The sequence below is a fragment of the Stegodyphus dumicola genome, chromosome 4 (assembly GCF_044657685.1).
Source record: "Stegodyphus dumicola isolate Sdum_Otavi_A_Nest chromosome 4, ASM4465768v1".
NCBI lineage: Eukaryota > Metazoa > Arthropoda > Arachnida > Araneae > Eresidae > Stegodyphus > Stegodyphus dumicola.
Window position 1 is genome coordinate 50,895,919 of NC_140771.1, and position 15,454 is coordinate 50,911,372.

The window sequence follows — 15,454 nt, forward strand, 5'->3', positions numbered from 1 at the left end:
AGTGCGCATCACCCATCCTTTGAACGCAATATCTAGTGATGCGTGGATGGGATGCTCGGCTGTAAGAGACGTTCTTAGGGAATGCATATATGGAACGCCCATCCTGAAAGGGTTAAATATAACTTGCATCTCGAAGAACATAAATAAACATTGGTATTAAAATCACTGCTCTTAGACCACTTCCAGAGAACTCAAAAATGTTTCTTAGTTTAGTTTTGTTTCGCAAAATGTTATTTTCTTCTTTGTGTACATGTTCATATTTCTATATTATATTTAAAATTCTCAGTGGTGTGTTTTAAATTTGACAGAGAATTTTATGCCTATGAAAACTTAATCCTTCTTTAAAACAAGAATGTATGAGATTTTACATATATTTTTATCTTTAATTTGTGTATTAATTCTGTACAGTTTTATATTTTTATTAATATGTTATCTTTCTCAACATTAACCATTTCTCCCTTTTATAGGGCACATACCTGTTTTAACCGTTTGGATCTCCCTCCTTATACAACATATGAAATGCTCTATGAAAAATTACTTCTAGCTGTTGAAGAATCAAGTACATTTGGCATAGAGTGACTTTAAAATAGCATTGAATGGTAAAAATATTAGGAAAATGCTTTATTCTATCAAACCTGTTTGGTAGACCTCAAATGCTGAGGAGGATGCTCTGGGACCCATGGCACATTATCTGATCATGAGGTCTCATTTGGGATGCTGATATCTTCAGCTTGAAAGTGCTGCCATAATGATAATCTTTGAAATATTTCAGAAACGTAATTGTTTCAATGTGGCTGGTGGTACCTTTAATGCCTGGGTCATTCTCCTCTGCCGATCTGTTATGCAAAAGACCTGGGACTTCCAGTTTTTCTACACTATGGCCTTCTATCTTACCCTCCATGCTTCAACTACAGTGCTGCTTTGAAGTCGGACTGCTATTTGGGTTCCAATCAAGAGAGCCATCATGAACATGAGAGGACAAAAAAAATTCCAAGCACAAGAAATACGAGTGTGAAATTAGACTATACTGTTATCATTATAACATTTCTAATGGAAGAAACTGTTGAGCATTTTTTTTTAAACAGGTAGTTACAAGTGGGAGGCACATGATGTGCTTACTTTTTCAACCATGAATCAAATTTTTTGTCATATGTGTAGTTTGTTTTGTGTTGTCTTTTCTATGAGCAATTATTTTGAGCACTGTACATGCCTTCTATCCATCTTAGATTTGCATATAGTTGTGCTTTACTGCTAATGTTCATTAAAAACTTAGTGACAATTTACAAAAACTAGGATATTATGCTGAAGTGAAATATTTATTAGCAAAATTGTCTGATTGCATTCTGTGAAATTTGAATGCAAATTGTTGTGGAGACGTGTGTGTTTAGGAATCCTCAGTCTACTATTGGAGAAAAGAAACTGAAAAGCTGTGATGAAATAAGAAAATAAAATCAAAAGTTGTACTCAATTTTGTCGAATAGTACATCACAATCATGTCTGTTTGTATAATGTGCATAAAAAAACAGATGCAACTCCTTTGAAGATGATTAGTAATTCATTATTAGTTTATTAATGTACCTTAATCTGATTGATTACACTTTTGCTCATGAGAGTTTAGTTATTAGAACTTCAAAAAGTTAAACTATGGTGGACTGAAGAAATTTTATTCTAATGGCAACTTTTTGCCTTCCTGTGCTTTGGCTGTTGAATGGTGTTATGCCTTTCCATTGCAGCAGAAAAACAGGCAGAAAACCCATATCTTTTTGGGCTAATAAATCACCTGGAAAATACAATTTTCGAAATAATCGCTCAACCACTCTGTATGCATGAAAGCATTTCGTAGTCATTGCTTTTGCAAAGGCTTGACTGTTTCATACTAAACAATGGTCTCAAAAATGTAGGTTTGAATTTGTTTTGTAAATAATGTCTCTAATAATAAAACCATGCTTTGATATATTCTCACGGGTTTTTCAATAACTTTTCATCTGCTGGCATTTTTATTGAGCGTTAACATCAAGCATTCAGCTCTCCATTTGAAAGCTTTAATTTTACATGTACAGTTAAGGCACATTTAGACTGTGTCTGACATGTGTATTACTTATAATAAGCATAGAATTTTCACACAGATTTTGTAAATGAAGGAATGAATTTGATAAATGTTAAGATATGATAAGCTAGTTCAGAGTAGAAATATTTTGTTTTATTTAACCTGAGTTTAAATTTTTAGTAATTCAAAATTGCTTGAAGCTGTGGCATACTTTTTATGAATACATAACTGAAATGAAATTGTGAGATCTTCTTCCTTTTCACATTTTTATTGTATTTCTGTAGGTAGTAGTTCTTTTTACATGAAATTTGTCTTCTACTTTTGATGATTAATACTTGCATAATATGATCTAACCATTTGACTTGTAAATATGAACACTTCAACATTTTGTAGGTTGTTGCAATATAGATTTTTCCCCTTCTCCCACTTTTTTCCCTTGCTGTGTTTAAATGCTGTGATTTAAAAATATGCATTTCATATGTATGGGAAAAACATACTTAAAATTTCATTTGATTATGTGGAAATTATGCTTATCCAAGTACACATATACACCTTTTCCTTGTGTATGAAATAAATTGGAAGCATTTGCAAATGGATATGACTTACAAGAAATAATTTTGAAGAAGAAATTCACTATATGAGGCATAAGCTATGCAAATTTCATAGCCACAGTATTATAGTAATTTCATTTATATTTTAATAAACATAGAATTAAAAAATGCAAAATCATAGTTGCAATAATTGTTAATTGGATAATTTTAATGGAAAAAATTAAATTATCAGTGTTAAGAAATTGTAATTTTGAATTCCTATGTATGACATTGGACATTTAATTATTTCTAATATACAGTTCTGATGGTGCAAATTACAGAAGTTTCCAGTTTCATGTAACAATGCATTTGTCCATCCTGGATAGCTATTAAAAATACATATTGTCTGATTGCAGTTTCAGAATAGTTTCAAATCATGATTATTATAATTATATGTGTTATAAGTTAATTTTGTTTGCATGAGAACATAACTGACTTCTGTTTCAATACAAGTTTTAATAGCATATTCTCTTAATATTTACCTAGTTGTACTTTTTAAATCTGTCAGCCTTAGGACATAGCCACAATCAAATTACAAAAAATTATGAAAAATAGAATCAACCCATGGGCTTACTGAGTCCTAGTAGACAGAGCCCTATTGTATAACAATAAACATATAACTAGGCATGACAGATCATTCTAAATATTGTAATATCAAGAGATGGAACAAATTTGAAGCAGAAAAGATTTCGTGCAAGATTTTGTTCATTAAATATCTCCTTCTTCCTTTATTATGTCTAAATTTAACCTATTTCATTATCTAATTCTGTACTCCCAGGACTTTTCAAAATCTTCTGCAACTTCTTTGGTTTCACATTTTTGGAAAAATGCTTAATTTTCTTCCATTTCTTAAAATCTTACACATTTGGTGACCTAATCCGGTTGTACCTAAATGATGTGTTGATAAATATCCCTTTTCCTCTTGATTGCTAATTTTAAAAGCTATGGTATATTTGAATGTAAGAAATTAAACAACTCAGCTGTAAAAAATTCTAGATTAAATGTGAGTACACAGTGTTTTATTTTCAAAATTTTTGCAGTACATATTTTGACACTTCTCTTTATTTTAAGTAACAGTAACTTTTGTATTTTAAAACATCAAGTTTATTTGAAATCAAGTTTTGCTTCAGTTTGAAGTTAAGGGATTGTTACTACTACTGTGAAAAGCACTTTTATAATAGTTCAAGTGCAGTCCGTAAGTAAAGAATAATCTGCATGTTGTCTGCCCATTCTTATTTTAACCCGTTTTGCTTATGTAATTTTATAACAATAGAGGATGAAAATTTAAACAAACATGCAAATATAAATTTTAATTTCTCACCATTTTATATAGATTCATTAAATCGTAAAATATTTTTACTATCAATCAGCTGTTTTCTGTATTAAAATACATTTGCATGAAAATTATGTAAATTTATTCTTCTGCTAATTCTAATTTATTTCCTGAGTTAATGGACATAACATTATGGTATAATATTCCTTTGGGAAATTAATCATTTTTAGGAAATTTAATATGATCATTTTTTAAAACAATTAAAATTAGAAAAGTCAATTTTGAGATTTTAGAAAGATTTATCAAAATTATTCAGACTTGGAAAGATTAAAAATAAAAGATACACATAAAATTGAAACTTTTTGTGAAAACATTATTCTCCCATTTTTTCGTTTGGCATTCAATTCAGAGTTTGGGATGTATTCATTAAGATATTAATGAAATTTGCCAGTTATTATTACTCTCCCATTTTTTCGTTTGGCATTCAATTCAGAGTTTGGGATGTATTCATTAAGATATTAATGAAATTTGCCAGTTATTATTACTCTCCCATTTTTTCGTTTGGCATTCAATTCAGAGTTTGGGATGTATTCATTAAGATATTAATGAAGTTTGCCAGTTATTATTACTTCTTTAGACATGGCAACTTCATTAAGATGTATAATGTTGTGATTCATTTAAAAGGCCCATATTTGATACACAAATCTTCTGGGATGATTAATTTTTTTTTATGTTGAATAAATATGATGTTTACTGCCATGCTTTTAATAATTTAACTGTTCTCTTTCATGTCTGGCATTATGAGCTAAATGTGCCTTATTCTGAATGAGCTTTGTTAAAAATTTTCGTTTTTTGAAAGAGTTGTGAAGACTTCCATCTTCATGCATTTTGTGTGATGTCATTTGTATTGACCAAAGTGACGAATGTTTTATAACTTGTGAGCTGCTCTGCTAGAATGTGCTGTGTGGCTGTTAATAATGTCACATTTTATTTATTTCTCTGAATGATTGTTTTTAGCACTTTCATGTAAGTGTGAAATGTAAATTAAAATTTGATTTCTTTAACCATTAAGTCTTGCTGCAAAATACTTTCCTTAATTAAAAAAAAAGATTGTGTATATTATTGTTTATTGGTGCAGTTTTTTCCTTCCTCCCCCATATCTGCATTTTAAATTTTCATCCATCTTATTTTGAATTTCAGTTTCTTTTGAAAGTTGTTATTTATTTCAAATCTACATGAAAATTCTGTTCCTATTTATAAGTTATACAGATAGATATTCAATAGATATTCAGATTTTGTGTTGTTAGTTTTGTTATGAATCATCTAGATCTTTTACATTAACAAGTGTCATTTAAAAATACATAACAAGTGTTGTTATGCATATGTTGTTTTTATTTCAGAAAGAAATGTGTTTTATGTATTTCAAATTCTTTTAATTCATAGTTTGTTTAGAAATAGTAAAAGAACTGGGTTCTGTGAATTTGCCATTTTTTAAATGTTAAGTAGATTTATTTTCAAATATATACAATTATGTTTTATTTATGAAGTCACATAAGCTTAGTTTGTATATTGTATCATTTAAAAGTAGTTACAGGAAATTTGTTTGAGCATAGCATCGTGTACAATTTCTTATTTAGCAATGAAGTGTAATCTTGATTTATTTAGAAAATTAATTTATGTAAACTTGTAACTAAAAAGATTTACAGTGACTGTCATTTTAATTAAGCTACCTGTTGAAATTATTTACATCTATATTCCCACATCTTTTTTAAATTTTTTATTGCAAAAATTTATTTTTAAAAAAAACTGTGCAATTTGAGTCTATTTTCATTAAATAGAAGTCATCATTTTATAAATAGGGGAAATATTTTGGAAATCTAGGTTTTTGAAATATGCTATATGTTGAGTTAATATGCTAATGGCATTTTTTATTAAAAAAAGTTAAATATATTTGCTTTTGAACTTCCTTCATTAATACACAGCAGCAATAAAATAAAATTTATTGATAATTGTTATTTGAAATAAATAATATACTTTATAGTATTTAGGTTATTTTATCAGTTATTGGTCATTGAAATGTATCTGTTATTTTTATTTTTAATTTAATGTTCTGTCATTTCCATATTTATAATGTAAAATAAAATTTCTATATTATTTGAGTTAAAAAAATTTTATATTATATGAAATTATTAATATAAATATTTAATTTGAATTTACAAACTATAGTTTACTCTTTTATGTTTTGCTTACTGTGAAGTAGTTGCATCATTGTATATTCCAGCTGGCCTGAGAAGGATCGTGTAGTTGTGTATGCATCATGTATAAGAAGTATGTGATGTCACATGCATCATATTGGTTTTGTAATAAATACTGTTTAAAAAATAAGTATATTATTTTTGTTTCTTTAAGGAAGAGAAATTTATATGTATATTGCAAAGTCAAACAGCAAACTTCCAAAATCTTTGAGTTGCTTCTATGGGAAAATACTCAAAAGATTAAAATCTCATTTACTATGAATATTTGTATGCATTGTATGTAGGAATATTTGTATGCAGCCTTGTCAACCAACTATATGAACCATAATTATAAAATTTTCTTGACTTTTGAAGCATTAAAGCAGTGGTTCCCAAACTTTTCCGAGTTGGGGCACCTTTTTTCAATTAAAATTTTCCTATGTCGCCCTACCTTAAGTAAAACTATGACTAATCGTGTGTAAGTGATTAAAAAAATAAAACTTGTGTATCTTTATTATTTAACTTTTTTTTGCTTTACTGACATTAAATTAATAATCAGTGTGATGAGCCTGCAAATCAATGCACATTTTCTTAAGTCGTGGAGACAACCTGGACATGTCCACCCTCATTTCCTTTTCCACGTTAATTTTTGCTCTATACTTGCTTTTTATTACAGCAACTGCTGAAAACCAAGCTTCACATAAATATGTTGAAAATGGAATCAAAATTCACTGAGCCTTATCGCTTAGAATGTGGTATTCATCTTTTATTGAAATCCAAAATTCTGTCGATTGCATGCAGCAAGTTTTGCTTTCAAACTGTTGTCGCAAGGTAACTCAATAAGATTCTCTTCCTCAGAAGTGAAATCGGATAGAACACTAATGTTAAATGAATCTTGAATCCATGCAAACCTATCATAAATATCCATTTTGAAAATATTTCTCGAACCAGATGTGTTAAGTGTCTTTTAAACATGTTTTTTTATATAAAAATATTAATAAGAATATATTTCTTATGTTTTATATATTAAGATCAAGTTCATTTGACGTCAAAATTTGCTACAAAAATTTAAAAAAACAATCTTTGCCAGCATTTTCATTCAAATTTCTTCATAATTTGAGTTTTTTTTTTTTATGTAAAAGCTGATATTTTTTTCATTGACTTCAAAAAATGCATATTTTCTCCCTGAAGAGAAAGATTAAGAGAATTCAGCTTTTCAGAAATGTCGCATAAATATGCCAGTTCTATTAAAACATCAACATCAGCAAATTCTTCTGAGTCTTTGTATCCTTCCTCTTTAAGAAAAATAAATTCTTGCAGCAATTAAAAAGTATGTGTTAAAACATATACCACGGGAAAGCCATTGTGCACTGCTATAATACAACTAAGATGAGTATTCGGCTCCGATATTCTCACAGTTTTAAAAAAAAAAAAACCTTGCTTTCAGTGAATGAAATTTACCTTATTCACCACGCATTCTAACATTGCAAGAATCGAATGAAAACACATCTCTGTAAGTAATGCAATGAGTCCACAGTGCATTTCATGAATTAGCTTCAAATAAGTACATATAATCCTTCATAGCTGCTAGACATGGAGCAAGCTCCATGAATACTGATACCAATGCACTTAGGCCAATTCAAATTATTTTTAGATATGAACGTATCAAGAATCTCGGAACAGGTCCTGGAGCCTTTGTTCCTGCAATAATATTTTTACAAAACAGAAGGTTGTCTTTAATATTATTATCATCTACAAACCATACATAGTTTATTAAATGAGCATTCATATGATTAATCGTAGCCTCACTAGCTGTATTCTACATTCCAGTTGTTTTAATTTTTTATATATATATATATATATATATATATATATATATATATTCTCTGCCATATGTTGCATTCTGTTATTAGACAAAGGCATTGTTAAAAGCAACTTCCCAGCAGACTCGTCAACCATGAGCAGCCATAGATTTCTTACATTTTGTGATTCAGTAATCTGCTTTGTAAGGTGCTAGCAAAGCACTGTATGGTATTTATGCATTCATGCAGTTTAAAAAGAAATGTTTTTGTTTCAGTTCTTTTAACTTCCTGGCAAAAAATTCTCAAGGTTTGCTAACCATGCTGTGGTGATTAAGATTTTAAATGGCACTTCAGTTATCTTAGAAGCATGCACTCCACAACCAGTCATACACAATACAAATTGTGATTTCTCTTCAGCATTCATTTCTGTTAGCGTGTCATCATATTGACGATATTTTTGTTTCTTGACAGCCGTGCCACTTGTTGAAAACATACTTTATCTGCACTATTCCGTTTATTACTGTTCCAAAATCAGTCCATCATCAAAGATACAGCAGCAAAAAATCACAAGACTTATTATACTTATTATCAAAGAAAACAAACAAAGTTATATAACACTAACTACATGATCTAATTTATATCACTGTTTATTTACATGAAGCACTGAGTTTAATTTTACTAGTCTTAAATTATAATCCAACTGCCTGAACCTAGGCAGCAAAGCTTGCTTTTATGTTTTCTGCAAGATCTGTCGAGAAAGGCCTATGCACCTCGACATGTCTATATTGATGGTCAAGAACACTGGATCTAGTAGAAAATGTTTGCATCCTGCAATATAATATAATTCAACCACTTTGAGATGTCGCACTGAAAACATCATGGTATGAAATATAAATATTGTTAAGCAAAGAGAAGAGAATGAAAAATAGATTATGTTGCATTCAGCTTTTTATTTAAAAATTTTCTAATATGTCAATCATTAGTGACCAATAGGAAAAATTCCCTTTTTGGCATTGGCAAAACTGCAAATTCCAGCAACCTCATCTCACTCTCGAAGAGAAAAGTGACTAAAGCATTCACTCACTGAGCAGGAGAAAAAAGCAATAGTTATGGCGTCTGCTTCATCTTTGGCATATGTGTATAATATCAAAACCTTATAAAAGCTGAAAAACCACTATACTGTCCGCTAAGATTATTGTCATGAATATTTCAAATTATAGGAGCATTTTTCTAATAAATCCAGTAATGAAATTATTACTTTTGCTGCTGATTTGACTTGGCATTTCTGTAGCAAGCATAAATCGCATGAAATCCAGCTTAAAAGAAAATGATCGATTTTGACTTTAATTTTGGGAAAAAAATTACCTCTGAATGTCGCATGCAAACCTGTATCAAATGACATGATGAGTTAGTTAACTTTAGCAAGAATATCAGGAAAATTTCACGGTTTCTTTCTATGGAATAATCCTGAGAAAGTCTTAGTCTTGTACGTGTTCTCAGGTTAGTCTGTCATGAGATACATTGCAATGTTGCCGGTTTGCATTCGCAAGAATATTTTGCGCTGGCAAATTAAGTTTTACATAGGATCAAGTAAAAACAGACCACACAAAATATTTAGATGTTTGCAGCTTCTCACTTTATTTTATTTTTGTTACGCTAAATGTCTGGTTTAATTAATTATGAAACCTTTACATTCCATGACGCCGCAGTGCACAATTTGGGAACCACTGAGTTAAAGTATTAATTGGTTAACAGAATTGTCCTGAAACGATGCACATGTAAGAATGTTTGTATGTAAATGGAGCTTAGTAGCTTATTATAAGAAGTACTTACCATCATTTAGGTGTATTTTATTTTGCCACCACTATCCCCTATATCAGAATTAATGTTCTCTTCACAAATGCAATGATTTTCATAGCATATGCAAATGACCACTGGCTGAGCTTGGTATACATACCTTCTTGGGTACTGCAACATAAAAAATACAGATTTGTAGTTAGTAATTAATTGTTTTACATTGTTGGCCATCCAAAATGCAACATGAAGAAGCACAAAAGATATCAAAGCCAAATTTATTTCAGAGATTACACATATAATTGATTTGAAATACAGTTTGAGGTGAGAAAGGCAAGAAAATCAGTAATGGGTGTTGCCTCTACTTTTGTGAGTAACCGCTGTTGCATGCTGAGTGAAAGAGGCTTTGGATGTGTTGTTGGGGTGTACCCAAAGTTCATCTGATGAACCCGCGAGTGAGGCATGCCGTGCTAGGCATTCTTCAATCATCGACCAGGCATGTTTGATGGGCGATGATCTGGAGAACGGGCAGCCATGATAACAGTGAAATACGAAGGGGTAAGAAGGAAGCTTAAACATTGCATGCAACGTGTGGTCACGCATTGTTCTGCTGAAATGTGGCCACAGGCTAGTCTTGAAGGAGATCATGTTGCAAAGCCTCAGAGATATAATGTTGGCTGATAAATATACCAATAATGTGTACTAGAGTCCAGGAGTGGTATCCACACCAAGTGCAGGACCAGTATAAAAATGCATAACACAACAGTTGAGCAGCTTTCCCACAGTGTCTCTAAACTCTAATCCGAACCATCATGGTACTGCAGGCAGAAGCGTGATTCATCCGAAAACACAATGTCATGCCATTCGGATGTCCATCTCTGCTGTTCAGAGCATTCAGCCTGTTGTAAACGCAAACATGTGTGGTTTAAAGTTAAAGGTAAGTGAAGCAACGGATGCATAGCGAACAGTCCATTGTTCTGTAACTGATGTCGAATTGTTCTTGCAGACACCGATTGTTGTGCTACAAATCTTGTTCCTTGTGACATGGCTACAGATGTGGCTGTGCGCTTCCATCAGTACCATGGGCACAGTATGCCTGTCTTCCCGTGGAGTCGTGTGATGAGGCAGTTACATTTGCTTCTGTGTGTCATTCATTCCGTCTTGCATCCACCGATTAAATATTCTCTTGATTGTTCCTTTGTTACGTCTGACACGATGACTGATTTACCAGAAAGATAATCCGCAATCTCTGTATGCAACGATTCTACCTCAGCAGAACTGAGGAACGTGCTCGAATGGTACTTGTGTTTTGCTACGAGGCATAAAGCTGTTCACACCAAAAATCTCACGAGAGAACAATTTCAAGTTATTCTAAATAATAGTCCTTCCTATCTTTAAACAGATTGTAAGGAATACTGAAATTACCGATGATGTGCGCGTGCGCTGAAATCGTAATCATTTGCATATTCCATATACACATGATCTAAGTTTCGTGCTGTTTGGTGCTTCCTTCATAATCGCAAGAAGCAGCAACCAAAAACCTCGAAGCTATTTTCATGGATGACAATTCGGGAGATGACACGCCCGAGCAGAGAGAGATTAAATTTTCCAGTGTCTCACAGAATGGCCCACAATACTGCCCCTTTACTTTCGAGAAATTAATAATATTATCAAGCACCTCAACAATAAGAAAACCCCTGGCCCCGACTCTATAAACAACAAAATTCTAAAAATTATAGACAATTATGAAACAAGAATCCTTGATTTCTTCAATAAATGCTTAGAATTATCGACCTTTCCCGATAACATGAAAGAAAGGACAAATAATACTTTTCGAGAAGAAGGATAGGAACCCCGAAGATCCTTTTGCATTTCGGCCAATAAACCTGCTGCCCGTCATAAGAAAAGTTCTAGAAACACTTATTGCCGAACGGTTGAGACATCATTTCATCAAAAATCAAACAATCAGTAAAAACCAGTACGGATTCAAAGCCAGTACAAGCACTATTCATGCAATAGATGTAATATTGAAACAAATCCAACAGAATAAATCAAAAGGTGAATATAGTGCACTTATTTGTGTTGATTTAAAAAGTGCCTTCGACTCACTATGGTGGCCTGCAGTACTACTTGCAGTTAATAAAGCCAACTGTCCTTCTAATCATCTCGATATTCTCATACATTCAGTGGCGTAACTAGGCGGGGACGTCCGTCCCCGGGCGCAGCATCCAGGGGGCGGCAAATTGATGATATACATTTCAGAATGAAATGTTTTCTATTCTTGGAACACAGAAAGGGGCGCAAAATCTTTAGGTGTCCCCGGGCGCTGAAAACCTTAGCTACGCCTCTGCATACATTACTTTCATAATAGAGAAAGCATATTTATTCATAACAACATGCTAACCAGCAAAAGATTTACTAGAGGATGTCCTCAAGGATCCTGCCTGAGTGCTAATTTCTTGGCCCTCACTTAACTTAATGACGACTTAAAGTATGAATTTCCCGATCATACGAAGGTCTTAGCGCTTGCGAATGACACTGCGTTGGTTGTTAGTGGCAGGACTAGAGACATCCTCGAAAGGAATGTGAGCGATTCTCTCAAACAACTTAACATATAATGCCAGAGGTTGAAACTCTGCTTTTCGCAAGAGAAGTCCAAGGCTATACTTTTTAACAACCAGGCCAAAAGCTCTTAAGAAAGCCCACCTTCATCCTGGACGGAAAGAAAATTAAGATTGCCCAAGTCCTGAAGTTTCTAGGTATCCACATAGATAACCAACTTAATTTTATTTATCATCTCACGGAGACTCAGAAAAAGACAATTCAAATCGCTAATAATTTCAAAAAAATGCAAGGCAGTAACTGGGGACCTTGTCCTCAGATTTAAAAGATTTTATTTATAACAGTATAGTTTATTATGGGGTTGCAATCTGGGCGGAGACTATGACCGAAAGGAAGAAAAGAAAACTTTTCGCCATACAGAGACCTTTTCTCCTGAATATCTGCAAAACCTATAAGAACGACAGCTAATTACTCTTTATGCATTCTCACTGGGATACCTCCCCTTCATTTAATTGCGACAAAGGAATCAATAAATGCCAAAGTACTCCAGTTGAAAGAAAATGCTTACCTGAACGGCACCCCTTTTATGCCTCAAAATATGAGTCTCTAGCCATACCACTGACTTACCATCCTGTAATAACTGACTTACCATCCTGTGTTATCTATATTCTAATTTAATAATCAATACGGACGCATCAGCACTCTATAATCAAGAATGTCCAAGAGCATTTACAGACGGCTCTAAAATTCATAGAGAAGTGGGCGCAGCATCAATAATCTATTCATCTTCCTCTATTCCAACAATATGGCAAAGGAAATTATTTCCAGAAAATTCTGTTTATCAAGCTGAGCTGTCAGCAATTCAATCTGCAGTAAATAAAGCCATATCAAATAATTTAAGGACAATGGCAATCTATTCAGATAGTCAATCTGCATTATATGGCCTGAAGGACAGAAACGATAAGAAACAACTGGTTCAGAATATTCTCAAAACACAATAAGCGCCCACCCAGAAATCCAGTTTTTCCTCAATTGGGTGAAAGCCCACAACGGGAACGACGGCAACGAGGCGGCAGACTTCCTTGCAAAGGATGCAACGACTAACATCAACAGTGAGGTGATTCAAGTCCCGTGGCGCAAGTCCCATATAAAATTTACACTGAATGCAATTGTCGACTAAAAGAGGCAAGAAGAATGAGATTCTGCATTGCAAGGTAGAAGAGTCCACGATTTTTTCCCAAGAACTGACAAAGAGGCACTGCACTATAACCATGTTCTGAACCGATATATCACAGGGCACGGTCCTTTTCCCACCTACTTCCATGACAGAGGCATGTGCCCCACGGATCTCTGCATATGTAACGAAAAGCATTTTTGACATTTTTGATCATTGCATTTTTGACACTAATCTAACAGACGGTAAACCTCTAATTAAGCCTAACAACAATCTAATACCATTTAGAAACAGACACCTTAGGGCCAAAATCAGAGACGTTCGCATACATATCCACAGACTCGGACTGGATATTTGTCATATCTAATGCTTATGCATCTCCATATATTACTAAAACATATTTATTTAAATTTTTTAATTTAATGTCCCAACAATTTCATTTTTCTATACGCAATGCTGATGGACGGGAGCTCCAAAGACTTGCTTATTACACCTTCTGCCTTAGAAAGGACATTTGTTCATACATTTAGTCTTTCGAAGCATCAGTTGTTCACCTTTTCAAGGATAATCTTTCCTCGGTATGATTTGTGTACACTAATAATACCAGAAATCAGTGATCTCAGAAAGTCCTCTCAAGGGGTTGATGGTAAAGGAAGAGAGGTGGGAGATCCTCGGACCACCCGGACCACCTCAATTTACCTGTGCTACTACGGAGGTGCTGGCTTAGCTTCTACTTGTTGTATGAGTTGCATGAGTTGTACCTCTATGCTGTATAAGTTGTACCTCTACCTGTTGTATGAGTTGTACCTCTACCTGCTATATGACTTCAAAAAAATCCCAACACCAAGAATGACTTTGGTTAAATCAACAAAATTGGTAGGCGTGTTTATACATCTGAAAGAAGACAAATTTCGCGCATAAGTGTGGCGCTGGTAGCGCCACTCAGACCTTGCAAATCAGCTTTGTTTTAAATGCGTGCTGTAAAGTTCGTGAGCATTATTTATCTTTAAAATTTGACGTATTGTCGTGTTAGCCAAGAATGCCTTTAAGAAGACAAAGAAGCCATTATTAACAGCTCAGTTTGAACGTGTAATAGGGCTACGAGAGGGTGGATTTTTCTTTCCGCGATATTGTAGAAAACTTGGCCGGAATGTATCCACCGTGCATGATTGTTGGGAGCAGTGGTCAAATGAAGGTACTGCTTCAAGAAGACCGGGTTTCGGGCAGCCATGTGAAACTACTGAGAGGGAAGACCGGCGTATTTGGCATAAGGCTATGGCACATCGTACTGCGTCTGCGGCAGAAATTCGAGCTGCAGTTGGTACCACAGTGACACAATGAACTGTTACAAATCAATTATTTCAAGTATAGATCCGAACCAGGAGCATTGCAGAGTGCATTCCGCTGACTCCAAGCCGTTGCCGCTTGCAACTCCAATGGTGTCAAACCAGAGCTCATTGGAGGACGGAGTGGAGGTCTGTTGTTTTTTCTGATAAAAGCAGGTTCTGCCTTGGTGCCAGTGATAGCCGTGAGTTTTAAAAATTTTAATGAAAATATTGAATTTCGAAAATGATTAAATTTTATATATTTTCATAAAAATGTGAGAGAATTTCATAAAAATATTGAATTTTGAAAAGTGTTGAAAATTTATATATTTTCGTGAAAATCTGAGAGTTTTTATGAAGTTTTATAAGTTTTTTTTATTTTGAAAAATGATGAAAATTTGTACATTTTCATGAAAATTTAAGAGGGTACACTTCTCGGGGAAAAGTGTCCCAGATCAGTCCTTTTCACACTTCTCCGATCTCTAGCTGAATAAGGCATCTGATAATTTCCGAATGGAATGTATTATTTGTACAATGAGGAATTCTGCTCTGTTTCTTCTGTTTTCTTTTGTATAATATTCTCGTGCTTTTTATTTCTTTTTGTGTTACCATTTTAATGTTTGATTAATAGGGTACCAGATTTGATTTCATAA

General features: G+C 33.2%; 1 protein-coding gene across 4 annotated transcripts in view; it reads left to right on the plus strand.

The window, feature by feature from the left end:
• The window catches only part of LOC118195267 (E3 ubiquitin-protein ligase HECW2-like), a 112,082-nt gene extending 105,424 nt beyond the window's left edge, over nt 1–6,658 (plus strand). For all 4 annotated transcript variants that reach the window (XM_035366533.2, XM_035366535.2, XM_085814835.1 and 1 more), the window contains one exon: nt 468–6,658. In XM_035366533.2, the coding sequence (XP_035222424.2) occupies nt 468–579 (112 nt within the window). In that variant the 3' untranslated portion in view covers nt 580–6,658. The remainder of the gene's footprint in view (nt 1–467) is intronic.
• Nucleotides 6,659–15,454: the final 8,796 nt, after the last annotated feature.